A 20277-nucleotide genomic window follows, 5' to 3' on the forward strand; every position below is an offset into this window, starting at 1 on the left:
AAAAACAACAACAAAAACAAAAACAAAAATGGGGACAGATCAGAATTTTGGATAGTAACCATGGAGGATGGAAGGAGGGTTTCATTTAATCAGTTTGTAAGTGTAAAAATTGAGCATCATGCTTCAGGCAGAAGTTCCTAAGAGTAAATAGTTGAGTGGGAAAGTATGGGCAGTGTGTAGCTTGTTAGAGCATGGACTTTTCATGCTAGGAGTTGAAACCTAGGATTCATGAAGAGGTAGTTAGTGCAGGAATCTATACAGGATGAAAGGGTCACTGGTATTTTCTAGAAAAGGAACTGAAAATCCATTCACTCATGGTTGGTAAGTATTGTACAGTTGAAAACTCTTTTTAGCTTTGTATTATAATTATTTTTCCATTTCCATGTTGGAGTCTTTGACTCTTGCTTAAATTGTGGCTTTTTAGGTCAATTGATTTTAGCTTACTTCTCAAAGCAAGCAGGCAAGGTATAAGGTACTCAGAAATTATGTCATAAGGCTGGATCTGGACATTAGGATCCCGGCTAAAATGTTCAATAACATTCAAACAGACAAAGGGCCGTTTAGGCTGAATTTGCCTTGAACAAGCATTCATAGGAGGGGTTAGGATATGTACTTAATATTTTCTCATTTCCTAGCAGCCCACCTTTCTTAGGAAGGAGAAACGACCAATCACAGAAACGATTTTGAGTGCTCTACTACTGTCTTGTTCTGCAGAGGAAGGTAAAGCAGTCAGTGGTCTGGAAACCAAATAAACAACAGGCAGGTTTGGTGTCCAGACACTTCTCTGCAGAGTAGGAACAGTGATGCAGAACAACTCACTATTCACAGAAGCCTAGAGTGTGCTTTACAACTCATCCTGGCTTGGACATACAGGTGGCCTTCCTTTGCGGGCAGAATGATCATACACGTGGTAAATGGAATTGAAGTGGATATAAACACTACTGTCTTGTCTTCTGACAGCATATGAATGTGCAAGCATTAAGTTGTAGGAGAAAAGGGGCTAATTTGAGATTTGTTCCTAGCCCTCTCCATGTGAATGGTGTCGCTGTGAGCCCAGCAATGAAGTTCACTGTGTTGTAGCAGACTGCGCAGTTCCTGAGTGTGTCAACCCAATCTATGAACCAGAGCAATGTTGTCCTGTCTGCAAAAATGGTAAGAATGCCCTGTATTAGCTTTCAAGAAGGGGTCAGGACAAGACACCAGTATTTCACCCTTTCACACCATTCAGTGCAAGAGCCCTCTAAGATCTGCCTCTGGCTTTTCAATATGGGTATAGCTGGCATATAAGATTTTCTGAAGCCTAAAAGTGAAAATGTACTAGGTATGGGTGAATTGAGTAGCTTTTCATCTGGGGAATTAGAACTCTCATATGCTGGCTTTGTTGTGCCCCTTATAATTTATTGGTGACTTATAAAGGGACTATTGGAGAGAACACAGTACTGTATTTTTGCAGTGTCTGCATTTCTCTATATTTTTGGAGACTGTGAAGCGGTTTTCCAAATTTCATGGTATATAGCACATCCTAAGACAGAGAATGGAGCAAATGCCAGGCATTTTGGTTTGTAAATAAATAAGATTTCAAATTTAAAGTTGTCCAAATGATTTGAATTCAATTATAAGTTTACCTAAATTCAAGCAAGAAAGACTAAAACTGATATGAGTGTTGAGGTTGGGGGGGAGGGGCTGTCTAGATTTTCATACTAGAAGATCCTTGTCCTCACAGAAATTGTTCTAGATGTGGAGGTGGCTTGTATATAATATTATGTAGTCATTTCTTCCCTTATGAAATGGAATAGTTGAGAAAAATTACAGTGTCTTAGTCAGCTGAAATCATCATAGTGCTCTAGAGATACTCTGACAGTCAGTGACCTCCAGGACATTCTATCAGCAAAGATCCCGCAATTCTACTCTGCCTAGTGGTCATATTCTGCCAAGGGGAAAGAAATAGCTTGCTACCTAACAATCCACAAATGTTCCCTTGGCATTTGCATGTACTTGGTGGTAGTTCTATCCCTTGTCATCGCTCTAATGCTGAATTGATGCAGTAAAGTAACTCCTAGTAATTAGGATATGGATATATATATCCATACATATACACACACATATAATGTCTAAATTTCTGTTAACCTGCCTAGCAGTCTATTCCTTAACAAATAAATAATTAGTTTTTAAAAAGCATCAAGTTATTTAAAGACACAACAAGAGGGAATCCCATTATTTTAAAAATCAATTTTGTGGTTTTGTATCTTCCCAAAATACTAATAATGACACTTTCCAGTGTTTTTTCCGGGCATAGGCCTTCCTCTTTCTGATCATATAAATCCATTATGCTAAGATATTAAATTGCTCATTTTGTTTCTCTTTTTCTTCTTGTCCAATTGACTTATACAACATGACCACCTACCTCTGACTCAGGGGCTGAAAATAAATAACCCCTGAAGTTCTAATGTGCCTTGTATGTGCAAAGATACGTGATTTAAAACTTCATATTTCTGAAAATGTTTAAAGAAACTGGAAAAGATACAAGAAAGAACAGTAAAATGATTTAATGGTTGAAAAATAGGACCTAAGAGGATAGACTGAAGGAGTTAGCATAATTTGTCCAGAAGAGAAGGCTCGGGGGAGAACTAACTGTCACAAAGTATATGAATGGTTAGTCTAAAGTAGAGGAAGACTTGTTATTTTTCATTTTCTCCCAAGGATAAAAAGAAGGAAAACTCAGATACCAAATCAATCTTCAAAAATGGGATTGACAAGTCTTTAACTGAAGGAAAAAAATGATGTTTGGAAGTCACCATCTAAACAGGTCCTTGAGAATATTTTCTTCTCTGAGTGGCGCTTGTTGACTTTGCCCTGCTGTTAGAGTAAGTGAGTTTTAAAAAGATGTATCTGTACACACTCAGCATCTCTCAGATATAGACTCTAGTTTATGTATTTAGGAGGCAATCTTAATGCATACATCCAGTAAATCACCCAAGATACTCAACACAATGCCTATACCACATCTAGACTGCATATCTAGTCAAATGTTAAGATAGCCATTTCAAACTAGTCATCTTTAATATGCCACTACTAAAGATTAGCTTGTGCTTACTGTACATTAGAAATTTGTCTTTGAATAAACTCTCCTTGCACATGTGTTAATGAATGAACTTTAACTGAGTCACCTATTCACATAACTGAGGAGTTTACAGTAGGTTTATTACTTCAGTGTTTTGGCTGTTGTGTCCATGACTCAGAGACCATTTCTGCTACTGTGTACATGGCGCAGCGTACAAGCATCATTTCTGGTTCATCGTGCTACTTCCAAACAAACTCAACCTTTTTAAAAATAATAATGGATATTAATCTGTGGCTAAGTAAGAAGGAAGACTAATACTTGCTATAATACAGTGTTAAAAGACTTTGTTTTATCACTACATGTCAGTAATTTGACAGCTGTTTTCAATATATAAAGTATGATCAATGCCAAGGGACTTTGATCAAAAGGACCTTGAGAACCCTTAAGACCAATATTTTATTAATGAGAAAACTGAGTCCATGCTTTATCTGCTAATTTTCTAAGCACAGTTAAGAAAATAGAAGCAGATGCTACATATGTAGAAGAGCTGGAGGGAAAATAAATACCATGATAGACTATAAGTAGGAATGTTTTGAAAATCCCAGCACATTGTAAGCTGATCTCATTGCATTAGAAGATAAATTTGTCCATTATAGTGAAAACTATTATATAAAAGTATGCTCCTGTCTCCTTGGATTAAAATAAAGGTACAAGTTAAAAATATATCCTATGGATTTCAGGTACAGGCAACAGATTCTCATTTATACATAGTCTTTTAGCATTTTGCACATTTTCATAAATCTTTATAGATGTTGATGATTTTGGCAGACAAATATTTTTTGGTTTGCATAAATGCTGATTGTCTTGGCTGTCAAATCATTTCCCTTTTGCATAACAAGATTGATTTTTCTAGCTTCCTGGGGTAAAACTAAAGCAAGATCCATTAAAGATAGAAACTAAGCATTTTAAATGATAGAATCTATCACATCTAACCTGAAATTTTAGTATCAACTAATATAAAATCCTTGCTTTGCAATTATTTTTAAGCAAACAAACCAAGGAAACAATATATTGGTTTCTTGAGAAACAAGTTACCAACTATAGCAATTATTGCAGAATGGAGTATTCTTAATTTTATAGAATACAAGCTAATCTTTTCCCTGGACAATGATACCCTTTGTTTTTTCTCAATGTAATTTGTAAATACCAATTTGGGGGCATGAAACTTCTAGAACTTTTCTCTAATTATGTTAAGAATGAAGGAGAATTTTAAATTTCTTCATTTTGACAATTATCTCAAGCAGGATGTCTAGTGGTTCTGAAGAAATACAAGCAAGCCAGAGAAAGATTCCATTCTTATTCAGTTTAGTTCAGCACTAAGAAAACTCTCAGTGTAATCAGACTAAGAAAACATGAGAGAAAGGTGTGAATGGCCAAGTAGTGTATGTATAATAATCTTACTAGAAGAAAGATCAGGATAACCCTTTACTTAGCATATAGGCACATTTTGAAACTTTATAGAACTTAAAATCTCCATTGGTTTCTCTATATAAACAGTGATTTCTCTCACAGCTGGGTTTCTCCTATTCTGCAATTGTGGCTCCCTCTGATAACTCACAAGCATGAACTGTGTATCAGCCGCCTAGAACACAGAAACATGGGGACCCTGCAGGTCCCCATGGCGTACAGGGAAATGGGTAAAACACAGTAGCAACAGTGGGCTATGCCCTGCTCACTCTCATTCATCTTTGGCCAGAGGACAACCAGAGGTTGTCTGATATTCTGATGTACGTGATGTCAGCTGTTTTTCCTTACTAGAAAATTACAAATCTAGGGTAAAAGGACTTCCTATAAAACCATGAAGACCTGAAGTGTTTTAGTAACACTTTTAAACAGTTGTTTCTCTTTCCTCTGCACACCTGCAAGAGCTGGTAACATAAATGCTCTCTTTAAAATAAAGTGACATTTTCAAACTCTGATACTTTTCATAATGTTATAATACTTTGATTTATCTTTTGCTACATGGCCTCCCATGCTAATTAATGAGCATTCGTTACAGGATAGTTGCCTATTTGTTCTAATAATATGCAAAATAAATTAGTATTAGTATAGTATTTGCAAAAGAAAATGTTTCAGTTTAGGGTGTAATATAAATACTATAATATTTGGAAAGCAATCATAATATGTATAGTCAGTAACCCAGAATGTATATTTTTTGATGTGCATTAACATTCATTTCAACTTCTTGTTCTTTATCATTCATGCAACTTTGGAATTTTGCATGAGAAACCGTGTTTATAGATGCCAAACACATGACTTTGCAAATAAAATATGCTGACAGTTATTAAATATTTAATCACTACAGCACCAAAATGGTTAAGTGCATTTGTACAAACTTTATATTTTCACCAGAATATAGTCAGTTGTTACCTTTGAAGGACATGAAACTCATGAAAAACTGGGAGACACAGGATCCTCCCCGAGTCTTCTATACATACCAAAGTGAGCAATTCCACCTTTCTTCTAACTACACTGAAGATGACGCAAGCCCTACTCAAATATTTAACTCCGTACTCCTTATTTTCTTGTAGTTTTATGGTCATGAAAGTAAGGCAGGTAGTAGGCTACAGAAAGGCAAACAGAAATGTCGAGTGTATCAGGGTGGCAGGTTATAAATAAACTGGAGATGAAAACTCCTTTATAGCATTGAAGACCTTTAAAGGTGCACCAGGAATGAGTGTAGCCTAAAACATACACAGAGGTCCATGAAATGAATAAGAAAGAAATAAAAAACAATTCTATGATGTGAGACATGAATTCATAAATAAAAATCTCAGAAGAAAATCTTATCTAAGAAATTAAGAAATAAGAAAAATAGATTCAATGAAAAGGAATCAGAAATTACAGGGACATTATACTAATTTTGTATTAATAATAGTTTAATAATAGAAACAAAGATATTTAGAAAATGGTTGAGAAAATGCTGGACAACTTTTAAGAAAGCATTTTCTATGAAAATTTTCATGTCACTTGAAGTTGATTATTGTAATGATGTGTACTTTCATCCATATTCATATATAGAATTTTCACTGCATCTCAAGAGTGAGAAGTCAGCATGAGATGTTACTGTTTTCAGTGTAGCAGTGAAATATATCACAGCCATTAAAAGCAGACTAATGACATATCTCCATGCCTTATAAAACAATAGAGTACAGCAATTAATACTATATGCATTGTTTCTTATGTGATATATTTAATACACTTTAAATGACATACACATACTAATTATACACTAAATTGTATGGGACTAGAAACACAATTACTTAACTGTATAATAGAATGGTTATAATGAGAGCTAGGGAGGTAGCTCTGTTGGTAAAGTTCCTTCCATACAAACCTGATGATCTGTGTTTGGATCTGCAGTAGCCAGGGCAAAGGCTGGATACAGTCCTGGGGCACCTGAAATCTAGGCATTAAGGAGGTAAGGATAAGCAGATCTCACTGGGCAGCAAGACTAACTAAACTGACAAATTTCAGCTGCAGTAGAGGACCTGCTCCCAAAGAATTTGATGAAGAGTGATTGAGGAAGACACATGATGTAAAATTCTGATTTCCATACATACATACACCATACACACACACACACACACACACACACACACAAAACACAAACACACACACACATGAACATGCAAAAATGCCCAGAGAGAGAGAACTGGGAGAATGCAGAGAAAGAAGACAGATGGAAGGAGGGAAACAGGAAGAGGGAAACGGGATAATGGATTTAATGATTTGATTCAATAGTTGCTTGTAAGGAAAATTGCTAATATCTCTAATGCAGTAACCACAAACTGACCATAAAGAATAGAATTATATGGAAGGTCACAGAATAATGGTGCTCCAAAATATAAGCAACGCTCAGTCTCACCTCATGATTGATCCACTTGGAGTCTAAGTATGTACTTTAATTCTTAATATGCATCATGTAAGAAGAGTTGTAGAGAAATGCATACCAACTTCTAAACTGTGATTCAGTCTTGACCAGCAGGGGAAACAGCCTGAGAGATGTGAAAGCAGGGGCCTTTGACCTTCATTTCATGAGCCTTCTTATTTAGTGCATGTTTTATGTAACTATTGTACTTTCATATTTTAAAGTTTTCATCAAACATTTAAGAAGATAATTTAAATACTATTGAGCTCTTCCAGAGAAGATGCAAGATGTCTCCTTGTGTGAAGGAGTATAATATTGATCGAAGAAAACCAAAGATTTCAAACTAAAAGTGAAAGCAACTATATTTATGGTTATAAGTAAAACTTCTAAAATAAAAATAAAATTATTAAATTTATGCTTAATATCTTTAGGGCATAGATTTTACTGGAGAATACAGTTATAAGCTATATATCAGCAGTGGTGCGAAGTAACATTCTTCAATGAATGAGATCCCATTTCTACAAAAATACGTAATAATATTAAAAGTATTGAACAATGGTAATGAAACTCAGATAATACCAGGTCAAGTTTTAACCTTGTCTTAATTTTTATTTAGAGTCATAAAAACTTGTTTGTCTTCAGAGATTGTCAGAAAGGTGTTTTATACTTGTTAGAAAACAAACTAGCATCAGGTTTTTAAATTACTCATTCTTACTAAGCAGGACTTATGGTAGATTTGGCAAATGTTAACATTATTGCTCGATTTAAGGAAAGGCTTATGTTATCATTTCTATATAAAGTTAAGGACATTATAGAAAATCCTGCAATGCTATTGACAACACCATTAAGTAGAACATCCCTTCAGATCTTGCGCTGAGGAACCAGAAGGAGAAATATGAATTTAAAGCCAGCCTGAAATAGACAGAAAAACTATCTTTCTGCAGTGCCATAACTACCACCCAAAAAAAGGACCGAGCATCTTTATAAAATAAACAGAGCTTTTGTTTGTTTTATTTATTTTTATTTATTTATTTTTGCTATGGTAATATACATTGACCTCGTCCAAAAAGAACAGATAGGTTTGATAGGTGAAAACGTATGCAAAAATTGCCTGTAAGTGCACATCAATTTTACTTAACACTTTAGATAGATGATAGACAGATAGACTATGCTAGCTAAATGCTGCTGCTGAAAATGATAGATAGATCGATAGATAGATAGATAGATAGATAGATAGATAGATAGATAGATAGATAGATAGATAATAGATAGAAAGTAGATATGTAGTAGATAAGTGAAGGACATAAAGATAGGTAATAAAGGAATGAGAGACATAGATTTAGATAATAGGGAGGTAGGGATTTGCTGATAAATGAGAGAGGGACACATAGGATATGAACAATCAGAAAAGGGAGGACATAGAAAAACAAAGGTTGTAACAGGTAAAACTTTTAACAGGTAAAAAAACAGGTAAACAAATGGTTTAATTATATACTTGGAAACATACAAAATGTGTTAGAACAACTGGATAGTTGGATAATTTAAAATTTATATCCTTTAATTCAGAACACATTTCACTAGATTAAATATGCTATTTTTATATCTGCCGCACATGTGTGTGTGTGTGTGTGTGTGTGTGTGTGTGTGTGTGATATGCATAGTCTGTGGATGCACATACACATGTGTGCCTAAGGTTGATCTTATTCTCTATGTCTCTATGGATATTCTTCTTTATTCATTGAGGAAAGGTCTCTCAATCAAGTCCAGAGTGTAGAGATAGATGCGTCTGGCCTCTCTGAATAGCTTGAACTGGGGTTTCTCTGTCTGTGCTTTCTATATCTGGAATTACGGACACTTGCCTTACCCACACCTCATGATCTTTTATAAATAACTATAGGTTTGAATTTTACTTCTTAAAACCAACAATAGATATCAGACTACATATTAGATCAAAAGAGTGAATAATATACAAATGACTGTGTTTTAGGGTAAAATTTTAATTAAAGTCACAATAGCTTATTAAGTGTTATAAAATATAGTAAAACAGGGCCAGCAAAATGGCTCGTGTGACACAAATATTTCCTGTCAAGCTTACAAACCTGAGTTTAATTCTTGAGACCCATATTGTGGGGGGGAAAGAGCAGGTGTCTCCTGCAAGTTGTCCTCTATCTCTACACACATACCATGGTGCATACACATGCACATGCATAGATACCTCACACACACACACACACACACACACACACACACACACACACACCAAATAAATAAGTAAATAAATAGTAATTAAAATATAATAGTGGGTCACAATGTGAAAAAAATTATATTTCTAATTCTCTTATAATAAATTAAAAGGAAATATCAAATTTTCTATGTTACATAATAATTTTATATAATGACAAAGTATTTGGGTTTTTTCATTTGTTCATTTGGTTGGTTGGTTGCTTGGTTGGTTGGTTGGTTTTGGAGATAGGGTGTGTATATATAGCCAAGGCCAACCTTGAACTTGTAATCCCTCTGTGTCTGTCTCCCACATGCTATGGCTACAAATATATATACTGCCACACCTGGTCAATGGATATAGAGGATGCATTGGGTGGCAGAGTGGAACTCAACCTACTAGCTAGAGAAAAATAATGCATAAAACTATAATTCATACTTTCAGTTGTAATATCAGACTTTCAAATGTACAAGTGAATAGAAAGTGGGGAAGCCACGTAGGTTTTTTAATTAGTTTTCTTACTTCTATGCTTAATTATTTGACAAAAAGTGACTTATGGGAAGGGGTTACTTCAGCTCCTAGAGTAAAGAGAAGACATAGTTCAAGATTATGGTAAAGACCCGGACATGAGGCTCTGAGGAGGCTGGTCACATTACAGAGAATGATGGATGATGCAGAGACCCACCTTTTCACTTTATTCAGCTTGACTCCCATGCCCATATGACAGTGCCACCCACACACATACAGAGAGGGCATTCCCTCTGGGAATTAGAATCCTCTGAACATCCTTTTACAGATACACTAATTAGTGTGTCTCCTTGGCAATTCTAAATCCTGTCAAATTGTTGATCAAAATAAGTCACTGCAGAAGGTATCAAAATGTAATATATAGTCAATATGATAGATACACAAGTATATGGTGGAAAGGGGGTATTGTCATTACCCAAATATAGTCATTATTTTTAAAATAAAATTACACCCCTACCCACTCTATTATATAAAAATAAATTTTATTTGTATTTAAAGTTTAGATTAAAAAAATAAATTATAAAATAATTTTAAACTAATTATATGTCAACTTATCAGAAAAGTTTAAGTCTTCCTAAGTATAGAAGCAAGTGAAGAGTGGAAAACGAGAAAAATATAATTGTGACCCAAGTAAGGGTATAGTACTATGGTTATTATAGCATTCATTAAAAGGCAGCAAGAGCTGGCTTTGGAACAGACTGATATAATAGGCGATCAATACATCTTACAGGACTAAGGACATTTCCTTTCTAAAAGGCAACAAACATAAATGGCTCCTTGATCTAGAAGCGATATTTCCAGAAATTAAAGTGTCTGCATGGTGATTCTTATTATGAAGCTGTTTCAGGACAGAGCATACTTGGAAAACTTGGGATCTTTAAGAATGCCAGACCTTTGATAATACCCCGAGACTGGGTCCTACCACAAGAATACTATCAGATAAACTGATGGTAAAAATGTGGTACATAACACAATCACATTTAATACAGCTATAAAAACAGAAATGGAACATGACGTTTGTAAGAAAATTAGTGGGTCTGGAACTTATCATATTAAGTGAGGTAATCTAGACTAAAAAAAAAAAAGGCAAGTATTGCCTGTTTCCTTTCACATGCAGTCCATAATTTTAATATTTACATATTTGAATAGATTTGGTGTCATATAGGTTATAAAACTAGGAGTCTATGAGGGGGAATAAAATACATGGGATACGGAGACTGCTAAATGAGGGAAGAAGGGTGTAAGGCAGGGCCACTCATAAAACAGCATTTATAAAATGCCACAAATGTAGCAGATGTGTTCTAATTAATAACAAAAATAATTCAGTAAAACTTAAATTATTAAAAGTAAATTAAATGACAGTATATCAACAGAAGTACTGAGAGAAGATTACATATTGTAGTTCAGAAAAAATTAGGCTATCTCTCTCCTGAAAATAGGGATATGCATAGTGTATTATTAAACTAGTCAGCTAAGTTTATATAGTTATATAGATAGATAATAGATGATAGATAGAAGATAGGTAGATAGAAAAAAGATAAATACAACAATAGGTAGATAGGTAGGTAGGTAGGTAGATAGATAGATACATAGATACATACATACATACATACATACATACATAGACAGATAGGAAGGTAAAGACTTCATAAGAAACCCTATTTTATTTTAAAATACTGGAATTAAATATAGAAAATATTAATGATGCTTAAGTTCTTACAATAAATGTACATTATACTTGTAATCTAAAATTACTATTTAAAAGAGAAATCAGAAAAAAACAGCCAAGATAACACAATTTTTTCTTGTCTTTATAATTTTGTGATTAATAATTATCACTTAGTCGAGATTGTGCTATCATTCTTTGTCATAATTTTTACTCTGTAAATTAATTAACCAATAATAATTTCCACCACTTGACTTTCAACTCCTTTGTAAGAGTCCTTTTTCGAGCATGGGAAAAGCTTCGTTGCCCATTTTATGCACCTATTAGGGAAATTGCTAAAATATTCACTTAAGTATATCCATTTACATTTTCATGAAACTATTTTGAAAAATAGGCTTTAATTGAGTGCAATTTCACCTTAACCTAATATTTTCTCACTTCCTCTTAGGTAGACAATTAGTACCAAACATTACGTAGTGTGTTTGTAAGGCAAACACACTCTGCAGATGAAGCCCCTCTCTGGGAACCACACAGTACATATCCGTTGGCAGCAGAGACCCCTAAACAGTTCAGAATGAAAGCATTGCCCTAGGCAGCTTCATAGTCTGCATTCTCTGACTCCTTCACCAAAGGTCAGAATTACCATTTTCCTGTAAAGTAGATGGCAAAACAGAATAATAATACATGGCTCCTTTAATCAGCCACAAACAATAATTCCCAATTTCTTTCATAAAACACCCTCCAAAATATAAAAGGAAATATTGATGTTTATCTTCTCTTTGACCAACAGGATTACCTTTTAATTTATCAGCAAACTAGATTTCAGAAGCCTTACTTTACTGTTTTAACACAATAAAAATTAACACAACATTCATTTTCCCACTAAGACGCCTCTTGTATAACTGTTGGGGCTACCTGGTCTAAAGACAATGCACAATAGAAGTCCAACAAGAGCAAAGATAAATTGACTTTTTTTCTCACCATATTTCCTCTAATATACAGAGAGAACTTATATTTTTCCCTACATATTACTTAGAAAATTGAGTCCTGCCGGGCAGTGGTGGCGCACGCCTTTAATCCCAGCATTTGGAAGGCAGAGGCAGGCAGATTTCTGAGTTCGAGGCCAGCCTGGTCTACAAAGTGAGTTTCAGGAAAGCCAGGGATACACAGAGACACCCTGTCTTGAAAAAAAAAAAGAAAGAAAAAGAAAAAGAGCTAGAGAAAGTACCCAAGGAGCTAAAGGGATCTGCAATCCTATAGGTGGAACAACAATATGAACTAACCAGTACCCCGCTCCCCCGCCCCCAGAGCTCGTGTCTCTAGCTGCATATGAATCAGAAGATGGCCTAGTTGGCCATCAGTGGAAAGAGAGGCCCATTGGTCGTGCAAACTTTATATGCCTCAGTACAGGGGAATGACAGGGCCAAGAAGTGGGAGTGGGCGGGTGGGGGAGCATGTGGGGGACTTTTGGGATAGAATTGGAAATGTAAATGAAATAAATACCCAATAAAAAAAACATAAAAAAAAGAAAAGAAAAGAAAAATAAGTCCAATTCCCTCACAAAGTACACATCTTTTTAGTGATACAAACACGGTTTCAAATAAATAAGTAAATAAATTCCTATATTCTACCTGATTAAAGAAGAGCTATTTTTTTCCGAGTTACTTTAACTTTTGAAATGTGACTGTCTTCTGTTTTGTACAGAGGAGCTTGTCTATGGAGAGCCTGGGGTGCATTCTCTGGTGGGAAGGAAGGCCAATTAAATGTCAGTTGATTTAGCAAAGGACTAGTCTGCATGCCTCAACTGACAAGAGACATAGCAAGGTAATCTAGAAAAAAAAGCTGATTGCCCCATGACGTCAAGTAGAGCTTGAAATTTTACTGCTTTGTAAGCAGGCCACAGACAGACAAAGCCTCTGCCAGTTAAGTATAGACTTCATGTAATGTGTTAGTCATTTTAGTGCAAAATTAATGACACAATTTAGTTAGCATTCTTCTTAATGATGTATTTTATCTAATTATAAAGACTGAGTGCATTAATGACTGAAGCATCCTCGAATATATAAGGCTAAGGGCCTGATAAATGAGAGCCAGTGTTACATTTAGTAGATCTTAGATTAATTATCGTCATTACATCAGGAACTTAGAAAACACGTGAAAAGGGCAAACACTTACCTCAGCATATGTTATCAGCAGACATCCTTCTGCATATCTGTTTCCCAGAATCCTCTGCCCCTTAGAACACAATGTGACATTTCACCTGGACTGTCCCTTGACTTACTCTCTGGCACCTCACCCAAGTGTGCTCTCTTCTCCAGACCTGGTCTTCCTGCTGTCTAGGATGTTTTCTTCTCCACAAAAACTAACTGTGCCTGCCTCTGTTTTATAAATTAGTCACTGGACAAGCCCAAGATTCCTCAACTGCAAAAAGATATGTATAACTAAATGAGTGGCTTCAATACCCAAAGCCTCAGTCTTTTGTTCAAGTCTTTAGGGACATTTAAAAATATCTTACAAGTGAACTAGATTATGAGTGTAAATATCCCCCATGCATACAAGAGAGGGGGAAGGCTTTAGGATGGCTTGAGCTAATTTTTTTCAGTATTTAGTCATATCAGATAATTTCACATCATGCCTGACTGATTTCTTTCAAGAGTTAAGAAAGTGGTGAGCCTTCGATGAGGACAGAGCAAATGTATTTTTCAAAGGTGTTGAGTAAAATCACCCAGACTCAGCATGAAAACAAGCACATTCCTAAACTCCATGTCAACGTGAAAAAGGGAAAGTGATTGTGGGAGATACCATTTAATTCTAGACAACCAATTAGACAGGCCGAAAGTAAGTCAGACTCCGACATAAAACAGAAACAAAGTAAGTTTGTTAAGCAATGCTTCTGGTGCCATACAGAAACTGTAGTGGCTGAAGCACAAAGCCATTCCAAATACCTCTGATATTTATGTGTAGCTCTGAGCTGCTGCCAATCAATCAGCAACGTTAGAGCTCTTCTGAAACCTATCTATGGCCAGATGAAAGAGAGAGGAAGTTGCCATACGCTGTTCATGTTTGCTTCCATGTGCTTCATTCCTATGAGGACACAGCACAGGAAGGATGTACTGCTCCTGCTTATCAGGGTGGATAACCAGCCAGCCCCGCATCCTCCCTTCCTTCCACCCATCACTTTTATGTGTTTTGCAGAAAGGTCCATAAAGCAATACACCTGCCCTCTGGAAGGCCAAGCTCAGTCAGTTTCCAGCATTGTTAAACAACAAAGTAGTCAGTAGTGTTATAACCATAAGGTAGAAGACTCTTCCTGTAGCAGGATTTAAAGTAGGGTCAGTGAGCAAAGCAAAAAGGCTCATGTCAAATGTTCAAGGTGAGGGGTTTTCCGTGTTTCTGTTTACTTTTTTGAGCTTGCATGGATTTTCTTCATGATTTCTTGAAGCATGCTGCAAGGTGACTGTGGACAGCAACACAGGAAGAGAGGTGCTAAGGAGAAGAAAGCACAGAGACCTTTCGAGCCACACGTTCTGAAAGTTGATGGTTAAAACTTTGGTTCTATTTCAGACCTCAATAAATGAACAAAGTAACCAGCCCCCTATGAAAAGTCACAAGCAATGGAATTATCAAAATTCCCTTTCCACCTGCCATAGTGTGTGTCTATACATGCAGAATACCATCTGACTTCTAACCTCTTCCACTTCTAACATGCTCACAATATTATACAAACATTTGAAAAAATTAACTAGGATACTGAGTATTTAAAATACTAGGTTTTAATTATATATATCTCCCATAAAATTTGCATCAATTAGTTTATGTACAGAGGAGAGTTCGGCCTAGATGACAAGGAGGTCACATAAAGAAGTCCAGACAAGTCATAGGAACCTAAAGGGAATGTCAGGGAACAGGGTATTCTAGGAGAAGGGAATGAAAAGGAATGTCTGTTGAGATACTTAGCAAGGGGAATGGGTTCCCTTTTTAAGTATATTCAAAATGCATGTTCCAATGATAGTAATTAACATAAGGCTTCTTAGTGGAACACAAGGTCTCATCTACTATACCCGGATATACTCGATACCTAGGGTATTAAAGGTATTAACAGATTTCATCTTTGAAATAATCTCATGGAAAGGAAGCTAGTATAATTACTAATTTGCAGAGCAAGAAATGGAATGTACGCTAAAGTAGGTAAATTGCCCTAGATATGTTACTATGACTTGTTCTCTGCTCCTTCAAACTCCAAAGGCCAAAGTCTTAAGCAGCAATAAGTAATGTGTAGTGTCAGGCCAGCAACAGCAGCAGCACTCCCTGGCTGCCTTTTAATATGCAAACCTCAGAACTAACCAATGTGACTCAGGCCTTCTGGGCATGGTACCCAGTCATCTGTGTTGTCAGAAGCTCCCCAGGTGCGACGCTTATCAGTCAGAGCCATTAGCTTAGCTTGAGGGGCTTACACAGTATGAAGTCTGTTCTCCTCCAAAAGAAGAGTAAGTCTGAAGGAAACAGGAAGAGCAAAAATTATTTCCCTACACACACACACACACACACACACACACACACACACACACACACACATGAGTTACCACCCAAGAGTAAGTGGCACTAGGGTAAGAAGCAACATGAGGCATGAAAGAGCTCACCCAAATACCCTGGACACAAAGTCATTTGTGTTAAAGAGGGGAGAACGAAAGAAAGATACTGATAGGACAAAAGGGCAGGTCCTTTAGGACTAAAAGTGAAAATTGTAAATAATACCATGAAGACACATTAAGACTAGGCTTCTCAAGATGATCACACCATTTCGTATTCGTTAACACGAGATCATTAAGGAATAAGTTAAGCAGGTAGTTTTAAGGATAACAAAAGTCACTAGAGACGTCATAATACGGAGAGCAGAGACAACATGACATTGAGCATGATGACTTCTGACTCATTATGGGGCCTTTCATTGCTCCCTGATAAAGAAATCAGTGTTCCAAAAGGATTATTCTTTCGAGAGTGAGAACAGGAATGTACGAGTAATGTTTTAAAGTCATGATGATTACATTTAAAAATACTTTTACGAGCAGGTGTTGTTGCATATGACTTTAACATATCCCAACATTCAGGAGGCAGAGGCAGGTGGATCTCAGTGAGTTTAAGGCCAGTCTGGTCTACATAAGGGAGTTCCAGGTCAGCCCTAGCTATGCAGAAAGACCCTGTCCAAATAATAATAATATTAATAATAATAATGTTTGATCCATGTGTACAAAGAAAACTATTAACATAATCAAAGCAGATCATACATACCTATCAGCTTAGTCCTTCCAACAACCCCATGGTAACCCTCTCTCTCGTCTCTAGCTCTCTTCATCTCCCAGGCAGTGTTTTAAGCTCCGTACATCATTCTTCACTCTCTATGACTTTGCACAAGTAGAACCTTTCACTGTGGGCTCTCACCTTGCCTCTCTCGGTCAGCACAATTATTCTGAAAGGCAGGTACAGCATGGCATGTAGCTCACTCTTTTCTAATTTTTTAACATCTCCTCCATTGTATAGCTACAGATAACATAAAAGTATCTATTCAATTAGGAGATGTCTAGTTTTCTATCATTACAAACAAAGCTGTAATAAACATCCCTACACATACCATTGCATAGATACATATGGGGTTTTTGCTTAGTTTTCTTTGATTGTTTTGTTTTTGAGGTGGGATGTTCAGGCTGGCCTTGAACTTGATATGTAGCTGAAGCTGGCCTTGAACACTGATCTTCCTTCATCCATTTTCCAAGTGTTGAGAATACAGTTTTGCAGCATCATGCCAGGTTTCTGTTTCTTTTCTGTTATATGAATACCTAGAATTCTAGGATTCTATGTTGTACACTTGATATATGCTAAACTTTTTTTTTTTTTGGAAAATTTTACAGAGTGGCTTTAACATTGCAAATTTCCATGAAAATGTGTGTGAGAGTAATTTACTGCGCATCATCAGCAAAGCTTGAGACCATAAGTGCCATCTCATTTTAGCCGTTCTAGCCAAGTCCCATTGTTACTTCATTGTGCAGTTAAGTACATTTTCCTAGTGACTGGTGATGGTAGGAATCTTTTATGTGCTAAATTTCTATCCAGGTATCTGAGGTGAAATTCCTGTTAAAAAAACCCCACCCCACCTTTTTTTTCTTTCTTTTCTTCTTTTGTTCTAAGCATTGTTATTTATTGCTATGGAATTTGATGGGAATCATAGATATTCTGGAAATCCCCTTTTACATGATTTGTAGTTTTTCTGGATGTCCGTGTTTTCATTTGAAGCCAATCATTATATATTACCAGAAGTAGGTTTTTTTTTTTAATTATAATGAAGCCAAATTTGCCACTGCTTTATCTTATACATTGTGCTTTCAGCTGTAGTTTAGAAATCTTGGCCCAAACCTAGGTCAAAAATTATGTTTCTTTAACTTCTCACCTGTAACTGTTTGAGATCCCAGTTTGATTCATTTTTATATCCATGATTCATTTATAGTCCAGTTATGAATAAGAGTACTTGTTATTTCACATATATATTGATAATGATAAAAATGCATTTGAAAATGATGACAAAGGAATTATTTACATCTCATTATATTATTGCAAACCTTTCAGAACACTATAATCTACTCATCTGAAGTTGTTTGGGCTATTTTAGGTATTTGAATTTATATACAAATTTTAGAATTCCTTTTTCACTTTTATTTTTTGTTTGTTTATTTTGTTTTATTTTGTTTTTTGTTTTACGAGACAAGGTTTCTCTGTATAGCTCCGGCTGTCCTGGAACTCACTCTGTAGACCAGGCTGGCCTTTAACTCAGAAATCCATCTGCCTCTGCCTCCTAAGTGCTGGGATTAAAAGTGTGCGCCACCACGCCCGGTTTATCCTCCAAAAAAAAAAAAAAAAAAAAAAAAACAAAACCAAAAAACATATTGGAAACTTTCATCTAACCTGTCTTAGTGCCAAGTCTTTCTATTTGTGAAAATGGTATTTCTCTTCATTTATATAGTTCTTTCATTTTTTCTCAGCATTCATTTGTTATCTATTTTATCCCAAAGCTTCAGCATATAGGCCTTTTGCATCTATGGTCCATTTTATCTTAAAGTGTTTTATTTTGCCTTTAATGCTATTATCACTGCTATATACTTTTTAAAAATATTAGTATTAATTCATACCATATATTTCAATCATATCTACCTCTGAACAATTCCTCCTAAATCCATCCACCTTCCTACCAACTCCACTTCAGGTACTTTCCCCCTCTTTTTAAATTCAAGTAAAGTTTTTGTCAGTCAACTACTCCTGGGTTTGTAGCCTAACCTGGAGTATGGTTAATGTCTGAGAGGCCACACCTTTAAAGAAAACTGTCTCTGCCTTTCCTGACACCTATCAAATGCCAATAGTTCTTAACTTAAGGGTATTTACCTCCCCTTACCTATGTGCTTACCTCCCCTTCTCATGCTTGAACTTGAATAGGACTTGTATATACTGTCACAATTGCTGTAAGTTCACATGTGCCCTGTTTGTAGCTAGAAAAGACTGTTTTATGGGTCATCCACCATCTATGGCTTTTACAACATCTCCTCCTCAGGGAGATTCCTGAGCCTTGAGGGAAAGAATATAATACAGATGCCCCATATAGATATCCCATTTAGGGCTAGTATGCCAAAGCCTCTTGACCACATAGACTACTTATGGGTCTCTGCATTAATTGCTGTCACCAAAAGGAAGCTTCTTTGATGAGGGTTAAGTGGTGTAGTTATCTATGGTATAGCAATAAGCTTTTAGGAGTTATTATATATATATATATATATATATATATATATATATATATATATATATATCCACTCCTTATCTGCAACAACATCTCCCCTCATCTAGGGAGATATATATAGATATATATATAGCAGATATATATAGCAGATAAGGAGTGGATCTTCCTCTAGGGCCTATGACTTATCCAGCCACAGTACTTGGCTTTATTAACAATAGCAGGTATACATTCTATATTTTGGAGCATATCTTAAATCAGATCAGAAAGTCTTTGGTGACCCCGATAATTGTCACGCCACTATTGCACCAGCAGGTACAACACAGGCAGATTGCTATTGTGCCTTGCAAGGTTCACACCTGGGTGACAAGGACAATTGCTTTTCACCTCCAGTGGCACACATAGGCCTTCTAGCACCATGGAAGTGATCCACTAGGAATCCAGAGGTAATCCAGCTGCTGGTGCTGGACGTTTTATTTTGTACCATGTGACTGTTGTCCCCCCATTATAACATAACACCATTTAAACTTAAAGTACTTTTATATATGTATATATATTAAGGAATCTACTCTTATAATATGTTTATATGTGGTCTTTTAAAAAGGCCTTTGGTATTATTTATCCTTCCACAGTGCTATCTGATCCCCCACTACCTTCAATCTTTCCGAATATGCATTTTTAACATTTGCTGCTAATATCTTAAAGTAAATTGATATTAACATTTTGATAATTGATCCTAAAATATTTCTAAATAAAATTACTAATCCAATGGGCTTACTTGTAGATTTTATTTGATTCTCTTCCTGTTACCTATGAGTGATTATAGTTCCATTGTTTCCATACCCACTTGGAGATCTCATTGCACTTGCTAGGGCTTCTTATACGTGTTAAAGTGTTACAGTGATGGCTAGAGCAATAAACAGGACATCCTTGTAGTATTCTGATGGTAGAAGTTAAGATTTTCCCAGATAAGTTCATTTACATAGAGATAGTTTTTATGAGTACTTTTTTGTTAAAATAGTCATATATGTTTTTTATTTAATATAGTGATTTTATTTATCTCAAATTTTAAGTCAAGATTACATTCAAGATGGAA

At 35.7% G+C, this 20277-nt stretch overlaps 1 protein-coding gene across 5 annotated transcripts in view; it reads left to right on the forward strand.

Annotated features, from left to right (window-relative positions):
• The window catches only part of Vwc2l (von Willebrand factor C domain containing 2 like), a 156661-nt gene that overhangs the window by 24556 nt on the left and 111828 nt on the right, over nucleotides 1-20277 (forward strand). For 4 of the 5 annotated variants that reach the window (XM_021169793.2, XM_029480495.1, XM_029480459.1 and 1 more), the window contains one exon: nucleotides 1023-1152. The exons of the other annotated variant lie outside the window; for it this stretch is intronic. In XM_021169793.2, coding sequence (XP_021025452.1) covers nucleotides 1023-1152 — 130 coding nt within the window. The remainder of the gene's footprint in view (nucleotides 1-1022; nucleotides 1153-20277) is intronic. 5 annotated transcript variants of the gene reach the window in all.

The sequence above is a fragment of the Mus caroli genome, chromosome 1, assembly GCF_900094665.2.
Source record: "Mus caroli chromosome 1, CAROLI_EIJ_v1.1, whole genome shotgun sequence".
NCBI classification, from domain to species: domain Eukaryota; kingdom Metazoa; phylum Chordata; class Mammalia; order Rodentia; family Muridae; genus Mus; species Mus caroli.